Genomic DNA, 22,088 nt, shown 5'->3' with positions numbered 1-22,088 from the left:
GGCCTCAAGTTGCTCCAGGAGAAGTTTAGATTGGATATGAGGAAAAATTTCTTCACCGAAAGGGTTGTCAAGCATTGGAACAGGCTGCCCAGGGAAGTGGTTGAATCCCTGTCCTGATTTTGCTCGGTTAGAATCATGGAATCAATCTTCTGTTCAGAGAAATTACATCTCTAAAGTAAGCTGCGTTTTTAAGAAGACTGCAGCACTTGATTTGGTGAGAAGAAAGTTGATAAGATGCTTTGCTTTAGTTTGCAGCCAGCTGTGGTGTGCAGGTGTCCATAGTGATTAGGGACTTTTCAGCTTGTTTTTGCTAATGACCCAGATGTCCAAGAACCTGGGGGAGTGTGGCCAGGGTTGAATTGGCGCCTGAATTGGCCAACAGGTATTCCATACCATGTAAAGTCATGCTCACAATAAATTGGTAAGTTTGTTGGGGATGATCTCTCTTCCTCAATGGTCACTGTCCCTGGAGGGTCTCACCTGTCATTCTGCTCCCAAGACCTACTCTCTCTCTTTTTCTGGGGTTGTGATTTTGAGACTTTCCTGCTGTGGGATCGCTAGCTGGGAGAGGGCTGGACATTGGTCAAGAGGTGTGAGCAGTTGTGTTGTACATCACTTGTCTGTATATATCATTGTTATCATTATTTTCCTTTCTATTTTATTTTAATTATTACATAGTTCTTGTCTCAACCCACTGGTCTTCCTTCCTTTTCCCAATTCCTCTCCACACTCGAGGAGGGGTCATTCGGTAATGGAATAGCTGGCTACTGTTTAGCCCTGGATATGGAGGGCTAAACCATCCCTGGAGGTGTCAAAGACATTTAGATGTGATGCTTGGCGATGTGGTTTGGTGGCAGGTTTGGCAGTGTTAATGGTTGGACTCAATATTAAAGGTCCTTTCCAACTGGAATGATTCTTTGGTTCTGAGTGTGCCCAGTGGCAGTGTGCGCTAGTGCGGTGGCCGAGTTTAGCGGTGCCCACTGTGAGAAGCCACCCTCTGCACTGATGGCACTGGAAAGGTTTCACTTTTTCAGTGCTTGTATTCATGTCTACATTAAGCCAAGTGGTTTTTCTACTGTAAAATGCTTAGAAATTCTTTCCCTGGTTTCCAGAGGATTTGAGTGGAGATAGTTGTTTTCTGAATACACTCACACGCACAAATGGTATCTTGTTTTTTTTTTAAAGCAAAAGTTCTTTTTGATCATAGAATGGTTTGGGTTGGAAGGGACCTCAAAGATCATCCGGTTCCAACCTCCCTGCCATGGGCAGGGACACCCTCCACTACCCCAGGTTGCTCAAAGCCTCATCCAACCTGGCCTTGGACACTTCCAGGGATGGGGCAGCCACAGCTTCTCTGGGCAGCCAGTTCCAGTGCCTCACCACCCTCAGAGTGAAGAATTTCTTCCTTATATCTAATCTAAATCTTCCCCCTCTCAGTTTAAATCCATTGCTCCTTGTCTTATCACGACACACCCTTGTCCAAAGTCCCTCTCCAGCTTTCCTGTAGGCCCTCCAGGTACTGGAAGGCTGCTAGGAGGTCTCCTGGAGCCTTAATACAGACCTCTGAATGGAGGACTTCAGTGTTGTGATGACGCTGCTGAAGTGGTCTGTGTGGAGCAGTGTCAAGAAGTGTGTTCTGGATTGCCCAACATCTGTTGCCTTGAATAACCTTTGCCCAGGGCTCGTTCGCCCGTGCGATCAGACGTGGCAGTTCCGTGGCTCGTGATTAGTTTCAGGCTGGTTAATGGAGGCAGTCTGGCTCAGCCTTTCCCAGGCCTTACCCCTTTAAAGGTGCTGAGGTGATTAACTTCACTTTTAGACTGCTGGCTGGAACATACTTCCAGCTTTGACCTGGTAATCTCCTCAAATCCTGTGGCCAGACCCTCCTATTAGGGGATGAGGAGAGGAAGAAGGACCCTGGGCCTAAGAGGGCTGACCTGCTAGAGGTTCTCCAGTCCAACATGCTTGTATGTAATAGATTTCCATTAAACAAAGCTTTTTTTTCCAAATTCCCTGTTTGTAGGGTCAGCCTGTTCTGCTGGTTTCTTACTTGTCTTCCCCCATAAGCGACATTTTTTTTCCTAGCAAAATCACTTGTTTTCCCAACTGCTTTTAAGTAGCTACTGTGAACTGGCACTGGAAACAACTTTTCATCCCAGAGACGAACCTTATTTTTTTGAGTTCTTCAAAATGGAAATGATGACCCTGCAAGAAGTAAAGACTCTCGATTGCGCCAAAACTAAATCTTAGGTCTTTGACTGGATTCTCCAGATATCCAGGGTTTTAAATCATATTGACATGTTGCAAGTCATCCAAAATGTGATTTTTCTAAAGGCAAAGGTAGGTAATGTGATTTTAAAGCGAAATGTTTTTGCTTCCTCTCTGTACATCAGTGTTACATTTCCTCACAGCCCTGTAACACTGGCAGCACAGGATAAGGGAATAATCTCTGGCTCTGAACTATCTATTTAAAACCTTGTGGTTCAGTTGCCAGCTGAACAGCTATTCCCTGTAGCCCCAGTGCCAGGAATTACATTCTACCTTGGAAAATCTAGCATGGATATTTTTTTAAATTATTTTTGTTTTGCTATTAGGTGTGAATATGCTTTTTGATGTCATTAGGTACGTCTTTTATACTGCAGCTCGCAAGAAATTCGCATGTTCTGAGCCAACATCTGGACCAACTTGATACTCGATCATTTCTTGAGGTCCCCTTCGATGTTTTTCTGATTCTTCCAGAGCTCGTTCAGTTGAAATTCAAATGTCACCAAACTTGACCAGAAAGAAGTGTTTTCAAGGAGAGAGGAGACAGTTTAGTTGAACCTTTGGGCTAGGTGTTGCCTTTGTTTAGAAAGTAGAATGTGAAGTGGGATTAACAGCTACAATCCCTTCTACTAGAGAGCAGCTTCATGTGTTATCTTCGTGGGTTATGCCTCCTTTTGTTTAATGTTCCATGAGGCCTGGAAATAAACACTTCATTTTGTTTCAAGGAAAGGAGGAAATCTGAGGAGCTTGAGTTTCATGAATATAGGGGAAAAAGTGACTTTCTGCTTTTGACTCACTTGACTTTACCTTTTAGGGTGATGTGTGCTGGGACTTGAGCATCTATCCTCTCCTGTATTGCCTGGTTACGTAAGAATTAATCTACCCAGAGGTTAAAAATGCAGGTCTGTCTGCTGCAAAGGATATTGTTAGGTCTAAAGCGTCCCTCATGGCTTCATCCTTGGAGATACTCAAAACCCGACTGGGCACAGTCCTGAGTAACCTCTTCTAGCTGCTCTGAGCAGTGGAATTGGACTAGGCAATCTCCAGAGATCCTTTCCAGCTTTAATTATTCTGTGGTTCTGTGACTCACAATTTATTAATTTGACCCACTCTTCGTAAGAGTTTTAAACAAGGTAGGTTGGTGCACTTCCCTAATCAACAGCCAAATCAACTTCCCTAACCAAGAAGAGAAAAGGAAACCAGAATCTATTTCCTCCAGAAATGATCCCGCTTTTTCTGCAGTGAAATGTACTGATCGGAGGAAAGCTAATGGCACGCCAGGCCTCCAGTTTAATACTCTCAGGGTCAGTTTAGTACTGACTCTTGTTGTTGAGTGTAGCCTAGTTGGGAGAGACTAATTTTTCCTTTTATGCACACGTGCTGGTTTTCCATGAATGGCTTTCAACTTCTTGTGTTCAGTGGAGGAAATCAGAAGGGAAGCATGCTGAAGTTTCTTCATGCTGTATCTTGCCTGTAAGAAAGACTGCTGAGACAGTGGGGCATCCTGCCTGGAGACTCCGGCCATAGAGCATCCTTGTTTTTCTGCGTAGAGGAAGCTGATCTTGTTCACTTCATGTGGTCGTTCGTCCTCAAGGTGTGGTAGGTCTGTGGAGGTTACACTCAAAACTCGTTGGGCTGACCTGAGGTAGGATTGAAATAGCTGTGGGCACAGGTTGATGTGTTTAGTTGTTAGGTGAAAACTGAACTCACCTTAGATAAGGGATTGAGTTTGTTTGCACCTGTTTTGCACCCACATCTGCCTTGCTTCAAGTAGCTGTTGTAGTCTTGCCAACTTCTCGTGCAGGTTCCCTCTGCTGCTTTGTCTAGGGAAAGCAGTGTCTAACAGCAAGGTACCTGTCTTGCTGGCCGTTTCGATCAGGTGTTACCTTGCTGTTACTTTGCTTGTATGAGCTGATGTTAATGTAACGTGGTATAACTAATTAATAGCTCTGAGCTTGTCCCCCGGAGTGGAGCGACGTGGGAGTCTAATGGTGAGACAGGGATGCACAGAGACAGTAAGTGCTATGCTGAGTATTGAGTGTGTGATACCAGTAATGTTCTCTCCAGTGTGTCTTGTGAGTTACTGAAATACCTAAATGTTGAGTAACCTTAGGGTTACACCCTGCAGTCTATACAGAGATGAGCTCTGAGACTCTCCATAAAATACACGGGCAGCCTGTTTTCTCCAAAAGTGGCAAGTATAACGGGCATAGGGACACTGGGAAGCACTTTAGCAAGTAGCAATCCAAACTACAGAAGGGATCCCCTCTTGTATCCAGTGAACAGTACAGCATTTTGCTTGTCAAGGACGTAGCTTTGCATTTCTGTGCAGCTAGATAGTGTAAACCTGCTGCTGTCTTGTTCTCTGTTTCTCTAAGATACTGGCAGGTCTCAATCTATGGCTGTTCATAAATGTGCCAGCAACTCTGGACTGGACTGATAGACATGCATCAACACTGATCTTTCTGTTAAAAGTAGGATTTCTTGAAATGCTACTGATAGGCTTAATGGCTGTATTACTGGCAGATCCGAGGAGTTAGCCAGGACACTAATGGAAATGAAGTCACTGTTATGTAACATATATGGAAAAGGGAAACCCAAGCTCATCCAGCCTCAGATTAGGGCAGTCCTAAATTAACTACACTGTTGGAGTATTTTAGGTATTTTTAAAAGCAATTCAAAGACACATGAAATAATTTTTCTACTTTTGGGGTAATGGACTCCTGGGCAGTATACTACATGCTCAAAGCACCAGAGCAGCACTTACCCCTTCAATTCACTGATGTAATTTGGTGAACTGATTACACCTGTATAGCTTGTAGTTATTTTACATTCCTTTATTAGCTGTGGGGACACAGGTGTGGCATAAATTGCCTGAAGCATTTCTTTGCATAGTGTATCTATGCCTTTCAGGGGGAAAAAGACATTTACATCTTATTTTCCAAAGTAAACAACGTGCAGGAGTGTGCCAGCAGTTTTTAGTGTGCTGCTTCTGCACCCTGGTGCACTACCGAAAGCACAATTTTCTTGAAATTGCATGAACCTCTTTCCCATCTTTCCAAACAACCACTCTGTAAACAGCACTGTTTATTTCAGCCTTACACACATAGGCAAAATTCTGGAATTCTGTTGCTGCCTTCAGCTTTCAAGGCTGCAATTCTTTAAAATGGAGGAAGAAGCGAAATTTTATCCGTCCTGGCAAGGAGATGGAGTTTCAAATGACTAGGGTCACCTCCCTCGCGTTTCTTCCCACCCTGCACAAGACATGCACCAGTAAGAGGACAGGCAGTTACAGAAATGGCTACAATATCAGCTACTTTGACAGAAAACTCATCTGTGTAGAGCTGAAGGCTTTGAAAGCTGGTAATTTTACACCCCATTATAAACCTTCAATTAAGCTTTTTTCCTGTGTATGTATTTTTTTCAGTCATTGTTAAAGATCACTTGATTCTGGCTTGGCATATTATTTGTGCATTTATCGTGATGTCTACGTATGTACAGTAATATCAAAGCACTGGATTAGTTTGGAGGCAAATCCTAGGATGTCTGTTCCTTTTCAGTCTCAGAAAACTGTGTTCTATCAATAAACTGAGTAAGTCTTTAATTGCCTTGAGTTTTTCTTGCGGGAGAGTGCTCTGGAACCCCATTTCTCTGGTTTCGAACATTGAGTTGTAGTCTGAAACTTAACACACATTTTTACTTCTGCCACTATCATGGATGTTCTACCCTATTTATTATGTTGACAGAAATGGGTCAGGAAGTAGGGGAGACTGGAAGGGCTGATCACAAGTTCTGTGTTAGCTGGACTAGCCTGACAGCCCATGGGAGGCAGGACTGTATATCTTCCATGTGAAGCTTTATCAGGCTCCTGACCAGAGGTGTTAATGTTGCACCTCTTTTCTGGAGAGACTGCTGCATCCAAATAATCATATTTGTTTCCTTCACAATTTGATCAGATGGATTTCTGATAGCCCTGGCACTGTTTCATCCTGCTTCTGTTGCTCTAGTGCTTGAGGTCAGTCAGTTTCCCCATGTATGATATTTTAATTCTCTGCTAGGATGCACGGTGTTCTGAAGCTCCTACTGTACCCACCAGAAGCTCACTGAGATGTGAACACAAGACACTTCTCTGCTAATGAATGCACTGTGAAGCATTGATCTCTATATGGGGGCATCATACATTCTACTGAATGTGTCATGCTTGCATCACATGTATGTGAAAGGCTACTTATAGCTGATGCCATTCAGTTGGGAAAATGAGTGAGGCTTGGATATTGGAATGAGTGCTACTGTTTAGAGCATCTTCCTTGCCAACAGAAAGTACCAAACTGTGTTTAAAAGGAGAAGGAACTAGTTTTTTAGAGAAAGGTTACTGTTTCTGTTCTTTAAGGATGAAGAGTGTCATGCTACTCCTTTGAGACTAACTTGATCTTTACGTTGATATTCTGTGGAAAGAACTAGAGTTCGAGATACAAATGAAATTCAATTCAATAGCTTAAAAACAAGAATGAGACGGTATGATGTCCTTTCACTTGGAAGTGACCAGAAAAAGGGAAGTAGTGATCCCTGTGATCCATGAGTACATTGCAGTGTGTACTAGAACTGGGTTGTAGTTGTGGAATAGGCTAAGGCAATTCCAGAATTGTCAGGAGAGGGGGGTACCCTGTGGAATGCACCCTGTTAAGCTGTTTGCTTGTGAGAACTCATCTGGCCATGTGCACTGCACAGCTGTAGTCCTTCATAAGATTGTATATGCTCTCTCCCTCTCAAAAAAAAACACCCCAAACCCGACAATATGGGGTTCTTCTCCTTGGAAGGCCTATCTTCGACAGAGAGAGCTTGATTTAACCTCAGTATAGTGAAGATCAAGATGGGATGTGACATCTGTCTATAAATATATGTAGGAAGAGAGGGAAAGCTAATGTGTAGGTCAGTATCATCACAGGAACAAAGAGGTATGAACTTGACCTGGAAATTAAAAGAAAGCTATTGATCATCAAAACAACTGGGTTCAGGAAGAAACTTCTGGGGTGATAACAGGGATGAGACAAATAACATTGCCAATCTCAGTTGCCACAGCATGATATGGCTCAGGAAATTGCCCATTTCTGTCAGCCTCGCATCCTTCTGTCTGCCTTTTGGTCTGCCAAATGAGCGTTCTCCAGTTATCCCCGATAACTACTGAATTATGTCCTGTAACTACTGTAGAAGGTGCACGCTCCGTCGGTGGTGTCAGCCAGGGAAGGGAAATCAGCCATATTGCTTTCAGAAGGACAATGCCCTTAACAACGTTCTTGAACTTTTGGTCAAGCAGTTGGACGAGATGATCATTGTAGATCCCCTCCAGCTGAAATAATCTACTCTACCAGGGATCTTATAGAAATGGAAAGTTAAAAGCAAGCATTGCCTTTTCATTGTGGCCACTCCAAGTGTTTGAAGGTCCAAATGTCAAAGTTTTCTAGTCTACCCCATGGCATACGAAACTTTTCATTACAGTTAGCCAGATCTCTCAGGTCCACGGAGAAAAGGCTGCTTGTGATAATTTCTGGGATGTAGTCATGGGAAAGGACAGGGGAGTGGAGAGAGTAGACATATGGATTTCACTGGTGGCTTCCAGTGTAATCAGGAACAAGTTTTTTTATGTTTCTCAGTCTTCAAATTGGAGAAAATCAAGCCTTCTTAATAGCAGCATATGCTTCTGTTAGCGTAAACTAATGGCATATATATGAACACTAAATTGTTTAATACTAGTCAGCAGCTGGAGGGAGGGTGGTTTCCAGATGTCGGAGGCCCCAGGTTGTCCTCTCTGGAGAGAGGAACTTAGAGTTCACGCTGTGATCTGCTGCACAGGAGCACCATATAGATTTCCAGGAGAGCAGCTACGGCCATGCTCTGGTTCTGCCACCATTGTTGTCCATCCTCAGTTCACGGAGCTGTGCTGTGCTACCAGTCCATGCTGACTGAGCCTGAATTAAAAATGAAATATTTTTAATTTCAATATTTTTCTTCTTAAAGAGAGCTTGCCCGTCTGATTCTGAAGTTGCCTGCCTTCAGGTAAGCTAGCAGCAGCCCGTTGGTGTTAGCACAGAGAACGTCACAAGTTACCTGTGGTCTCTCTTGCCCCTTCTCCTTACTGTGCTAAAAGCATTTTGAAAAAGGGTTATTCTGGCTAGTGCTCAAATACCAGATGGAGAATGGTGTTATGAAATAAGGGATTATGGAAATTATTCAGTTTGAGCCCAAGGTCCAGCACTGAGTCATCTGCCAGTGGAAACTGTGGATTGCCCTACCGGAGAAGTTCCAGCCTGCAAGCAGAGGAGTGGCAAAGCAGTGCATCAGGGCTGTCCAATGATGCTGGGCAGAAGTTGGTCATGAAGCCATGCTTCTCTGTGACCGCCGAGAGCTTTACCTGTTCAAGAGCTGTGTGTGGATGTCTTGCACTGAAGGGGATTGTAGGTCCCTTGGTGGGGGCTCTCAGCTCTGCATTGTTGAAGGGAGTGCTCGTGCCTTCTCATAGAGCAGCTTTCTCTGCCAGAGCTGGCAGGTTCAGCTCCAGATATCCGCCTCAGACCTCCAGATATCCTTGCAGAGGAATGGCCTTTATCCAAAGGAGGATGGAATTAAAAAGACTAGACAAGAAAGTCCTTGAGGATGAAAGGCGAAGAGAAGCTTTTATGTGTGCTCGCTACTAGGAACAGTTTCTGCTGAATGGCATCCTTACACTTAGATTGGATTAAATCTCTGAGTAATTCGTACCAAGTCTTTTCATGTCCCCACCAGTGCAGCTGTGTTTGAGCAGACTGGTAATATCTGCCTCTGGAAGTGATGACTGCCATCTTATTGCAGGAACCGCTTGCCAAAGCCTCAGGGAGAGGAGAGTAAATCACAAAACCGCCTCCACCTCTTTCCTCTGTAACTGATTTCCTAACAGATCCTCATTTGCTGGAGGCATCGAGCTTGGCATGAGCTTTGCTGAGAGAGGCATCTCCTGTGGGTTCGGCAGCCGGAGGGGAATGGCTCTCTGGGCAGTTGAGACTGTTTCAGCATTTACTGGGAGTCAAATGTCCGGCCAAGTGGGGAACATACTGCCTGGTACTATTTTTAAGCTGTGTAACAGTATGTGCAAATGATAATAACTGATGTCCAGAGTTGAAAGTTCTGTGTTACGAGTTGTGTTTTTGCCATACTCTACCTATAATCTGGGTTACCTTTCAAGATTTTGGCGTGTTTTGTAGCATGAGAAAATGTGGATTTCTTATTCTACCTGTTTGTGATAGTTTAGCCAAAATGTTAAACAGGTTATTTTGTTGCAGTGTTTTCCTGTCTCCTGGTAAATCCTTGTACCTATGAGGAAAATGAATGATGGGAAGCGTTGGAGACGCAGGATTGTGTAATAGAGATGAGTTTTCATAAAACTGCTAGATTTGATCTGTTGTTATTTGACAGGCTCACAGTGAAGTTTGTTAGTTGCTAAGGGTTGGATTTTGCTTTGCTTTTTTTAATTATTATTATTGTTACTAAAGATTGCAGAGTGTACTGGACTGCAAAGGGTGAGTATTCTTATCTTTGGAAAAGGAAAGTTTTACATGAGTAAATTTATTAAGGGTTAATAATAAAACAAGTTTAAGATACTGTCAAATTAAGAACTCGAAGATGTGAGTACAGTAAGCGAGTGCTTTGAGAAAAGACTAGGATAGAGACTCTTTTTTTTCCTCTGAGAATAAAAACGTGTCTACAGGAATTCAGCTTGGGACAGCTTACAGAAGAGGTTTGTGGGACCTGTGAAATAGCCCTTGATTAAATGATCCAACTTAGAAATTTGTGAAACAAAAGTTATAGGATTATTGTGTGCGTGTGGTTTTTCTTCCTGCGATCTGCTGAATTGGGATTTAGCATTGTGTCCATTGAACACGTTCAGTGTCTCTTCTGTTATCTGGAATCCCCAGGCCTTAAGAGTCTAGACACGAGACTCTTAAGTTGTGCGGGAAAATGAGATGGAGCTCCATACTGAATCTGCCAAAAACTTGATGGAAACCAGTCTCTGATACCCTTGAAATCCTGCTTTGTCTCATTCAAGCTCTGTTTGGTCAGTAGTGCTCTTGCCGAAGCGTGTACTTTTCTGCCTTTGCAAAATGAAGTGAAATTGCTTGATTGTATATTATGGTCTGATCTAGTGAATAACGTGGGAGGACAATACAGGTCTGTGGTGGCCCACAGAGCATCAAGAAACAGCCTGCTGCGTCTACCCTAGGTTCAGTTCCTTGCCATTGCCATTTCTGGTTTTAGACATTTAGAGAGACTACACAGCACACGTTCTCGTGGACAACTTTGAAGGAGAAAAGAATGCTAGGTGTAGCTGATTGAGCTACAGGAGTCAGGTACGCTCATCAGTTGTCATAAATGCACTGTGGGATTTTCTTGAGGGAGTCAACCTGCTGGTCGAGCTCGGGTCTGTTGGCTGTGCGTGGGTTGGGGGCAGCTGTGTTAGAGTGCTGGATATATTAACAGTGACAAGTGAAGGCATGTGGCAGGTAGTGGTGAACAAGGAGCTGGTCCTCATCTGCAGATGAGTCCTCGAGATGCTGTTTCTGGTTGGACCTTTCTGGTTAAGGAAAAGAAGTGGCAGTTCTGGAGGTCTGGGTTGAAGGTCCAATTTCTTAGGTGTTTTTTGAGCTCTTCATGTATATTTTACCTGGCAATTATAAAGGCTGAGGTTGCACCAATGGGTTATAGCATGGTCCTAGCCCTTTCTCGACTTTTTCTAGAAGAAAGCTTGGGGTTTGGGTTTTTTATAAGTTCAACAGCCTCTAAATAAAGTGGTTTGTGGGTTGGACAAGTCTTTGTCTCTTCTATTTGAATGTCTGTTTACTTAGATTTCTTTGCTCCCAGAAGAGTCTTGCAAGATCTACATTAGGAAAAAAAAAAATCCCAAATTTTTTAAGTCCCTCTGCTTTGCATATTAAGTCCTCCTCCACAGAAGGAGGGTATAAGTCCATTAAATAATCTGTTAGAACTGCTCTGGGCAGTGTACTTGATTTGTGATGCCTTAGTGTGTGTGGAGGGTGGAATTAAGAATCTTTTAATCCTATTTTCTAACTCCCTTCTCCACTTCTTCCTTTGAGAAAGTGCCTGCCTCTTTTCCACACCCATAACAGCTGAGAATTGGAAGCAGCACAACTAAAACTTGTTTTCCCATGTACATTTTTAATGTCTGTAACTGGAATGTTTGTTTTTTGTTTTGTGAGAGTCTGGTATTTACCGAACCACTGAGGAGTGAGCCTTGGACTTAAAAGTCCAGGCAGCCATTTGCCTTGGTTAGAATAAATGCTGGCACAAGTGACCAGTCTCTGAGTTTGCTTCTGAGGTGTTAAGATGCTTCTCTCTATGACCCAAATGAAGGTGGCTTTGGTAAGTTTAGCCTAGTTTGGACCCCGTCGTTCTACGTGAGTCGTGATCCTTGACCTGTGTAAGGCAGGATTAGGTAATAAAAGGGAGAACTTACACACGTAGGTGGAGACGAGGGCACGTAATGGAAGGCAGCACGTACTGTGTTAGACAGTGGACCTAGCTTTTCAGATCTCATGAACCATTCTGCGTGCTCTTTAAAAAAATGGTAATACTTTTCCTTTTGTCACTTGCAGATCCTGTGGTTGTGTCTGTCTCTTTGTCCGTGTTGATTCTCTCTCCCACATTGTCTTTTGTGATCGTTGCAGTCTGTCTTTTGGTACTGGGTTCGGACACATAGAAACCTTGACTTATAAATTTGAAAAAATGTATTCATGTGAGTTTCGTTAGATAATATCTTTTATGAGATTTCTTTTTTTTTTCCTCCCCTCTCTCAAATATAAATATAGGCTCTCTTTGTTTTCTCACTGTGTTGTGGAATGGCTTGGGATAATCAGTGTGCTGGTAGAACCTGAAGGCCTCAGCAGACTCAACTCACTGGGCTGCAGAGGTGGTTACAGGGTGTTTCTAGCCTCCAGTCTTCATTCTGCTCACAATTTCTAATTGGGTCAGAACAATGCTCTTGTTCTCTAGCATCCAGTAAAGCTTTTCTGAAAACCTCCTTTTCTTGTGGCATAGCATGTTGGCTCAGAAAGATGAATCAATCCATGTCCTATATGATGTCAAAAGCTGGTATGTCTTGCTAAGGTGACTGGTTTCTTTTATCTGCATTTGGAGTCATAAAGTTTTGTGGAAGTGTCATTAGTCATTTCTTGGAGGCCTTTTTTTGGTATAGGAGCTTTCCTCGTGTTATTTGATGGTGTTTGAAGAACTCTGAGGAAGTCCAGCTTGTAAAACTGGGCAGGAGCTAAATTTAGAGTGAGTTTCTGTATTGAAATGTAACATCAGGCACAGCTTCAAAGCACTTCAAATGAAGGAGTGGCATTCAGCCTTCTTGCCCTGGTAAGTGGTAGAGTGAGAAGCCTCCATGTGCTTCAGCCTGGTAGTGAAGTCACCTTCACCTAGTGGGAAGCAATTGTTCACTTAACTTGGAAGTGGGATATGTGTTGCTCATCAGAAAATGCCCGTGGTCTGACTGCCTTCAGGTGTGGGGTATGGTCTTTATGGGAAGTGCTTCTGGACTGAGGACTTGCTATATTGAAACAGGTGCATTTATGTTTTGAGGACTCCTGTTTTCTCAGGAGGATTTGTGGAAGGTGCATGGATTTCACCACCCACCAAACGGAGCCTTTGCTGTAATATGGCATTGCATTTTGGGAGGCCTATAAGCGGAAGCATTGCTCCTGTGGCTTGCTGCATTAATGACCACGCTCCAGAAGGTTTGTCGTGAGAGTTTTGGTTCTAGTGGGATGCATGGTGACAGTTCCAAGACGTAAAGAACTCCCCAGCTTCCCAAACACACAGCTGGTGAGTTGGTGCTAGGTGAGAAGGGGTCACTGTATTGGTTACTGGTCACCCAGTGTGAAGATTAGTGCCATAAGGAATGTCCCTAGTACATGGCCATGTTGGGTGTTGGAGCTAGTAGTTCTTCTTGAAGCTTGGCTTACACTGTGGAGCTCTGTAGATGGCCTACTCTTCCCTTCCCATCTTGTAAGTGGGCAGCTACCTCTTCCTCCTTGTCTTCTCTTCCAGAGAAGTTTCTTGGCCTCTTTGTTTATGTTGGTGCTCATTCAGCAGAGGCACTCTGCTGTGATCAAAGGGTCGCGTAGGACAGAGCAGCAGAACAGGATGTTTGTTGAATTTGTATAGATAAACAGTTTTATTTTGTAGGTCTAATATTTTCAGGACTCATGTTGTGGCACTTAAGAAATGAACAACATACACTTTTTTTCAGTATGTTTATATGAATTTGAGAACCAAAATATTATCTGTAGCTACTTCTGTGTTTTTATGTTTCCATGTTCTCGGATATAATTTGCATTTCTTCTCAAATCATTACTGAATTGAGTTTTTCTTGATGTGAGAATTCTGTCAACTGTTTGTATATATGCTTTGAGCTTCTCCTTAAGAATGGGTTCTTGTATTTGCAACCAAGTTGGTATTTGATCTTTTCTCCCACTTCTGTCCCAGTTTGGGAGGGGGGCTAGACAGGATAGAGGTGGAGACCCAGACGAGTCCTGTATGGTGGGCAGAAGCCCACCGATTCAGGTTTGATAAGTGTATTAAAACCCAAAAATCTTTCTGCAAGCATATTTGCTGGAGCGTTGAATTTTATGAATGGGAGCGGATCTAAATGCCATCTTAAAACATTCTGTGGACAGTGCTGACATTCCTTTCTTCTATCTGGTGTAAAAGGGAAGCTGCAAACAATGGCAACCACGCCTTTGTCCTCCTGCTTTCCCATTCCTTGTCTGCATAATACAGAGCTAAAATCATTGTCAGTTCTGGCTTTAGCTTTTCTTGTCAAAATTGTCCTCTTTTTGCCATCTGTTCCGCAGTCTTACTGCTGCCTTAAAGCTGCACTTTTTGATCCTCATGATCACTTGGAAAGTCATGAACATATTGTAGCAAAGTCAATTTCTTTAGTTTTAGCTAAAAGTAAAAAAAAAAAAATCAAATTCTGGAAGTGAAAACAGAGCTTTTTCATTTGTTGGAATAAAGACTGGTTTTTAATGTGGTTTCTTAAAGAAGGGAGGCTTAGGGGATTGAGCTGTTTGTCCATCTGCTTTTCAGTTCATCCTTAATAACTTTTGAACAATTTCATCCAGATTTGATGGGGAATAAAAGTCTCAAAGGTAGTTGATTTCCTACAAGAAAACCAGAGGCTGGATGGAGGAGAGAGACAGAAATAGGTGTCCCCACTGTCTGCAGCTTAACAATAATCTGTGCTTAGGATTTTGCTCGCCAAGTTGCAAGTGTGTGCTGGCTGCCTAGGTGCTGCAGGAATCTCGGAGTTTCCAGAGCGTGTTACTGAGTCTCACTTAGGCAGAAGCTGAGGGGCCACAAAAGGGAGGCAAAGGCATAGGGAATGTTGCTGGGGAACTGGAAATTTAGGGAAAGGATGAAATCAATGGAAATTGGGGCTGTTGGAGCTATCAGTGGTTTTATGATTGATGGACCAACTTGCTTTGGGATTCCATAGAGTCCTGCAGTTTGTTGATCTCTGACTTCTCAGGGTTTTGTCTGTCAAGGGTGCATCTTTTGGTGTTTGGCTGTGGAATAACCAAAATATAAGAAAAGATTTGCATTGTGCTCAGAAAAAGTCAGCACTCTGAAGTGGAGCCACGCAGTTAGTTTGGCAAATGTTTTGTTCACTCAAAATGCTGTCTTAAGCTAGACAGAACAAGCTGTGAATTTAGATGGAATTAAGTCAATTGTTTCCACTGGAAAAAAAAAATGGAGAAGAATGCTGGAAAATACATTCCTATAATATTTTATTTTTCCAGGCTCAAGTCATTAGTTGAATGAGCACTTTTTAAAAAAATCAGGATGGAAACTGTGGGAAGAGTGACTCCTATATAATGGAGGTGTATTGGCATGGAATTTAGGAGTCCTGCATTTGCTACCCTTTCTGTAGGAACTTGAATTTTCACAACCAAATTATGCGTGTCATTTGCAAAATCTCTTCCTTTGTCTCACCTTTGACAGAAGTAGGGCACTGGGCTTTCTTTCTCATATATGCATTTGGTAAAATATTCGTATTCCTGCATCCATGGTGACTGTGGGAAGGAACCACCACCTGGAATTATTCTTTGCCCGTGTCCCTGTTTTTCATGGGTTTCTTTTGTCCTGGGCAAGTGCTGGAGATCCTGAACGTACTTGCAGCCGTGAGTCAGTGACAACCTCATGCTATTATTGTAAATAGCAACACGAACACTCTTCTCGCATGTGTTTTTTTTCCACAGGCTTTGTCTTTCTCTCCCAACGCTCCAGCCAAGGAATTTACAGAGCTTCTGAGTCAGCAATCAGCTGCCTCGAGACAAAACATGCAGGATACTGCAGGCTTGCAGGATAGCCAGCAAGGCACACAAATACCCTGGAAACCTGGCAAATACTTCTTGCCTGCCCTTGCTTTGCCTCCTGTAATTTCCATGCTCTCTGACGTGTTGCTTGCGGGCTCCTAGGGCTTTGGGTGTTTACATCAAGAATGGAGAGTTCTGGGGAGTGACTAATGGTGGTGACTGGAGCCCCTGGATTTGACCTGTGGGCATAACTGTCTTAGCCTGCGTGAAACGGGCTGTCGGCGGAACTGCTGCGTTAATGTGCTGCTCGGGTTGCTCTGCGTGAAATTAGTGCTTTCGCACGTCTGTCTCCTGGCTTGGCAAACCTTGGACACAAAGCAGTGAGTTCCTAGAATGAAAGTAGGTTGGATTTTATCTTTAGGATCTCTCTGAGCAGTGCAGAACCAGTGCTGCTTCACTCCTTTGGTGAAAGAGTACGATAGGAGCAAAAGTAAGAAATGAACCCTGTGTTGTCCTTACACCTGGGTGTATCAGTAATGGACTGTGGACTTAAATTGACGTTCCGCTGAATTTAGGTCATGTAACTCTGATTGCTTTTTCTTAGGAAGTGCCAGTCACCTGACGTGGTGGTGTAAAGTGAGCGTTTGGGTGGTAGAGTGGGGAAAGAGCACAGAAAATATTATTCACCTTTCAGTGCTGTGCTGATTAATGAGATACATGACTTCAGCCTGCAGGTATTTTACTGTATCTGTATTACACAGCTGCACTGAAATTGCTCCTTCAGCGTAAGAGGTGATTTGTTGAAGCTCTTTATGACTTTCTTCTTGAGAACAGGAGAGGAGACAAGCTTGAAGCACAGTGTCTTAGACCTCTGCAGTCATGCAGTGATTACCCCAAGGTGCAAGCCTGGAGCATGTTTCCAGCTTCACGACAGTGAAGTTAAGATGGAAAATAAGGAAGGCAGTTAGTTCCATCCTGCTTAGTGAGTAATGCTGATATGGACATGGCATCGCTATCAGCCACTTAGGAAAACAGTTTCGTTTGTACGGAGTCCTCTAAGGCAGTTGTCCTGATAAAATCAGAATCACATTCTCCAGGATAATCCGTTGCTGTGCAGTGGCTTCCGTAGGAATTTTTATTTTTAATAAGCAGTTTGTGGCTGTATGTAAAGGTTTCCAGGTCTCCTTTGCTGTTTCTAAATGTAAACAATAAATACCACGTTAGGGTGAAATGCAGGAGTGCCCAAATAAGCTGCTGCAGAGCTGCCCTACAAGAGGGGAAGAGACATGAGCTGTAATGTTTGCCTTGGCTTCCTGTCTGCTGGAAGCAGGAAAAGAGCTGGTGAGAATCTGAAAGGTTTTATCCGAGTCCACATATTTCCTTTTTTTACCTTAATAGCCTTTGTGAAAAACACAGGACAAAAAGCACCTCAGAAATGTTTTCACTTCCATCGTTCCCGCCTGTGTTCCCATGCTGCCCTCCTGTCTGAAAACCAACAGAATGATTCTTTCTTTGAGAGCCGAGTAATCTGTTATGCCTTAATCTGTTATTCCTAAATACTTAGTATTATGTATAAAAAGAAAACGTTTATTATATATAAAAGAAAGTAAAAGAGAGGGAGAGAAAATAGCTATTCTTTAAACAAAATCTGCTAGTTGTGATCCAAAGAATTCATTCTGTAGATCTGCGGGCTACTTCTGAGGGATTCTGGAAAAGCAACTAAAGAGCAGCAGACCTCCTATTAGCATATTGAATCTGTTGAGGACCCCACCTACCACCTACAAATTTTTAGGGACCTCCATATCAAAAGAGGTTGAAAACCATAGAAGAGAGGAACCCAGTATGAGAATCCCATAAGGATAATGCATCAGCCACCTTTCACTCTTACACTGCTTACTTACTGAGGCAGGAATACATGCATAGACTCTAGGAAAGGAAAAGATTTATATTAGTTGATGCAACACAGAGAGGCATTTTTTTCAGTCTTGACATCTTTTCTGAAGCGTTTGATTACTATTAGCAGTTTCAGCTTCTTTCTAGGATAGCAGGAGCCATCGTTGGGTTTGTCATGTCACTGTGCAGAGGTGGTGTTTGCAAGGACTGATGGAGATGTCAGCTCGGGCTATGCCCTCTTCTTTCCATTCCCTATTTATCAGGAGCGAAGACACATGTCCTTCTTGAATGAAACTTATTTTACTGGTCAAATACCAACCCGTAAAGTCCTTTGTGGTGATAGTGGTTTTAAGACTAGCACGTAACCATTGCTGTGGTGTTAAGGCAGTGATGTGGTTATCCCAGTGACTGCTACATTGGTAAGTCTATCTTTTGTTTTAAAACCTCTGCCTGCTTCCAGACATCACATAACACCTGCCAATATACTTGTAACTTCTCTGCTGCTCATGGGAAATGAGTTCTGATAAAACTTTCTAGGGATTGGCTCAGGTAAAGTATTTTGTGATTTAACAGAGGTGGGATGTCCCACTCTCTGCGGTGAGCTTTGGAAGCCTCTGCGTCAAATCAGCTTGGGCAGGATTGCTCGGGGTATCCATCAGTTGACTCGTTTAGGATTGATGCTTTATTAGTTACTGAGAAGCTGGGCTCTCAGTTCAGCAGGCTCAGAAGAAATTTTGGGAAAGAAAAAAAAAAAGCAAGCTCAGTTACATTTTCTTGTTTTTATTTTATAGGTTAATAATGCTTGTAAGCCAGAGGTGAAAGTGGCTCAGCAGAGCAACATCAGGAAATCTGGCAGACTGGAAGAGAACAGCTGCCCCCCAGGGCAGCTGCCAAGTGTGAAGCATGGAGGAAAGTAAGAACGAGAAGGTGAACCAGGCTCATGTTCTCTTCGACAGATTTGTCCAGGCTTCGACCTGCAAGGGGACTCTCAAGGCTTTCCAAGAGCTCTGTGACTACCTGGAACTAAAGCCCAAGGACTATCGTTCTTTCTATCACAAACTCAAGTCCAAGCTCAATTACTGGAAAGCTAAAGCCTTGTGGGCCAAATTGGATAAAAGAGGCAGCCATAAGGACTATAAGAAGGGGAAAGCATGCGCCAACACGAAGGTAAGGAAAATGATCCTCTCTTAAGGGGTTTATTTATGGGATTCAAGACAAGTATTCATAGAATCATAGAATGGTTCGAGTTGGAAGGAACCTCAAAGATCATCCAGTTCCAACCCCCCAACACCCTCCACTACACCAGGTTGCCCAAAGCCTCATCCAACCTGGCCTTGAACACTTCCAGGGATGGGGCATGTACAACTCCTCTGGGCAACCTGTTCCAGTGCCTCACCACCCTCTGAGTGAAAAATTTCTTCCTTATATTGTCTCTGGAATACGCAATAAACATGCCTGGATATAGAGGGGTGTTTGTCTGATTGTCAGTATAAGTTCAGGAATGTTCTTTTGCATATTATTTATAATATAGTCACAGTTTGTTAGTGTTTGACTCTCAATGAAAAATTGTTTGCTGCTAGCAAATTTGACTGCTCACCTGAATAGAGGAAGCTAAATGGAAATACTTGGGAATGACCAGAATATTTACAATTCCTTCAGGAGAAGCAGCCTGCAAATTCCTATGGTTTATGTTTTTGTGGAATCAATATTGTAGGTGGGATTGAGTTAGAAAATCTGCATTGGTAGACTTTTAATCTTGGTAGACTTTCGTTACATTTTTTTACTAGAAAATAACAGAGACATGAAATGTTCTGTTGGAGTCTAGATACAAAATATCTATGTTTGGAAATTTCCAATTTGAATTTGAAAATTCTCATTACTTCCTCAAGAAAAGAACTTTCCTGCCAATTTGGTAAAAATGTTCAGTTACCATTGTTTAGAATGTAATCCCTTGTATTTCAGGTTCAGAGGTAAAAAAAAAAACAAAAACAAAAACACAAAAACAAAATGCTGTGGAAACTCATATGAATTCCTTTTAAAAAGATCGATATGTGTGGTATTTACTGCAGGAATTCCTGCTTTTACACACACCTCCCAAGTTTTTTTACCTGAATTATTGTGAGCTGGTATTTCTGTGCTGCACCCTTATTGCACTGTATAGTATGAGCTTTTTTCTTTGTTTTTTTGTTACTGAAAGCAGTTCTTTATATCATTCATCAAAATTTGATTAGAATAGGTTATTTTTGCAAATAATCATATACTCTTCCTTTTTTTAAAAAAAAAAGGAAGGTAGCGCAGAATATGATAAAATTAGAACAGGATTCTGTCCTCCTTCATTGAGGACAAGAAATTCTTGTCTTTCTCTTGAATATTCACCTTTTGGGAGAAGGAAATATCTTAATAGGAGGAATTTATGACTAATTCCTCAGTAGAGAACCGAGGGGGAAATGTGTCCTGTTCAGGACATGTCAGTCATTTCATATTTGTAGACTGAAGTTAAATTCCCAACTAGATATTAGAAAGTCATGTTACTTTCTTGATTGTTCGTTCTATTTCACTTTCCAATGGCCATTTTCATATGGATGGTGGAATTTATAATTAATTTCTACAATAACACAGGGAAAAATGACTGATGGACCAAGGTCTGCTTGCCCTAGGGCTTGTAAAAATAACACTTTCCTCATAAAGTTTGCAATGGGTACATCAGATTATAGGTAGCAGGTACATATAGATTAACTTGGAAAACAATAACGCAATTGGGCAGTGCTGGTCATCATGGTGAGCAGTAGCTTCAACACCCCAAAAGTTCAACTACTGTTAAGGTTTATGTTTTTCAGGCAGCATAAGGAAAGAAGGACTTACAGAAAGATAAATGTAGTGATTTTTGTGTGTATTTAAAAATAAACCTTCCAATCCCTACGGATATCATGGGGAAATCTTGAAAATTGTTTTTCTGAAAATTCTACTGCACCTGGCATTCACTGGATTCAGGAATTGCTCTTACTTTGCATGAAACGTGATGGATAGAAGTGAAATAGGGGGGTTAAAGGCTGCGAAATGAAAACGGGTGGCTTATGTTTCGATGAGAAATAGAACGAGGAAGCTGTGGAAGGATGCATAGGTATTTTGACTGACTTGAATAGATTAAAAAAGTGATATTGCATCTGGGCTCTGAATGTCTTAGTTGGCAAGACTGCATTGGTTAACACTGAAGAAAAGGTTGCTTTGCTAGTAGGGATGCAACAGGAAAGAGGAGATTTACTGGAAGAATAAGTGTAGGACTTGGATATTGCTTGGTTATGAGGATGTACAAAAAAAATAGATCTGAGTGGAGATAAACATCTGGCTATGAAAGACATTCAGAAAATTGATTGTGATGCTAATCTAGAAGGGAAATTCATGTTGGGCTGGAAACTGATGACTATAGACAGCCATGAAGAGATGTCAGAAAGGTAGAAGAGATTTTAGCTTGGACAAAACGTAGTCAACTCTGAGTTGGAAAAAGATCTGTGAATCTACAGGAGTGACAAGCTGATTGAACCAGTGCTTGTGAATGAGGGGATGGAAAGGCAAATTGTAGAGGAAGAAGAGAAAGAGCCAACAGGCAAAGTCCTGTGGAAGCACTGTGGGAAGGTGGCAGTGAGAGGAGTGGGAGAAACGAGCGAAGTCCTTCTGTCCTTCACATAGTGCTCTGAAAGAATAACTGGAGACATAGAGGAGTACCAAGTCTTAAAAGAAATCAGAAAAGGACACGCTGAAGAAATAGATGTAGCCAACTTCAAGTGCAGTTGAAAAACAGGTAAAAGGAGTAAAGCATACTGGGAGTGATGCTTGAGTAAGAAGAGCTTGCTGGAGCTTTTGTACAGTCCGAAAGCTTAGTGGATTTGGTGCACCGAAGACAAGCTGACGAGAGCGTGGGAGGGAAATGGAGAAAGGGGATCAAGAGAGTGATTGTCCAAGTGGCACGTGGTGATCGTGGAGGTGTGGTGTGGCAAGATAATTGGAGAGAGTCACGAGGTTGTGCGTGACTCTTCCTCGTTCTTCAATGAGAGAGAAACCTCAGAACGTGCTGGTGGTGGTGTGAAGGACCAGAGGGGTGGGAGGGAGGGGAATGGTTGGGGTGGATGAGTCAGTGATCACACGGAATTGGTCTCTACTAGAGGAAGGGGAGATCCTACTGCATAGCTGCTCTCCTGTGTGTGTGTGGCAAGAAGAGAGTAAAGGAGAAGAGGACGGAGAGTGGAGGCAAGCCGGAGAGTAATTTACCAGTGTGTGAGATGCTATGTGGCAACACAAGTAATAAAGGGTGGATGGTGAATGAGTTGAAGGTGCCACTCACTCCCACCTCAGCCCAGAAGCATGTAAAACTGTGGTTTTGTGATTCAAATCATTTTGAGTAGTGACATTAGTAACTGAGAGGAAGCGAAATTTAGTTTAAAAAATTAATTTTTTTCTTAGTATGTCTTAAAGAACTTATGATCCTAAATGATTTTTCTATGCCTTTACATTGTTTACAAAATTGTTTTTAATATAAATGATATATGTATGTATTTTTATATTTTT

The 22,088-nt window shown here is 42.5% G+C and overlaps 1 protein-coding gene across 1 annotated transcript in view; it reads left to right on the top strand.

Moving 5' to 3' along the window:
- MICAL3 (microtubule associated monooxygenase, calponin and LIM domain containing 3) overlaps positions 1–22,088 on the top strand; it is a 165,082-nt gene that overhangs the window by 33,826 nt on the left and 109,168 nt on the right. The window contains exon 2 of the mRNA XM_086609661.1: positions 18,317–18,692. Coding sequence (XP_086465787.1) covers positions 18,429–18,692 — 264 coding nt within the window. The 5' untranslated portion in view covers positions 18,317–18,428. The remainder of the gene's footprint in view (positions 1–18,316; positions 18,693–22,088) is intronic.

Source organism: Tauraco erythrolophus, chromosome 4, assembly GCF_009769465.1.
Source record: "Tauraco erythrolophus isolate bTauEry1 chromosome 4, bTauEry1.pri, whole genome shotgun sequence".
In the NCBI taxonomy this organism is placed as follows: domain Eukaryota; kingdom Metazoa; phylum Chordata; class Aves; order Musophagiformes; family Musophagidae; genus Tauraco; species Tauraco erythrolophus.
The sequence above is the reverse complement of the archived record's forward strand: the minus strand, read 5'-3'. Positions and strand labels throughout refer to the sequence as shown.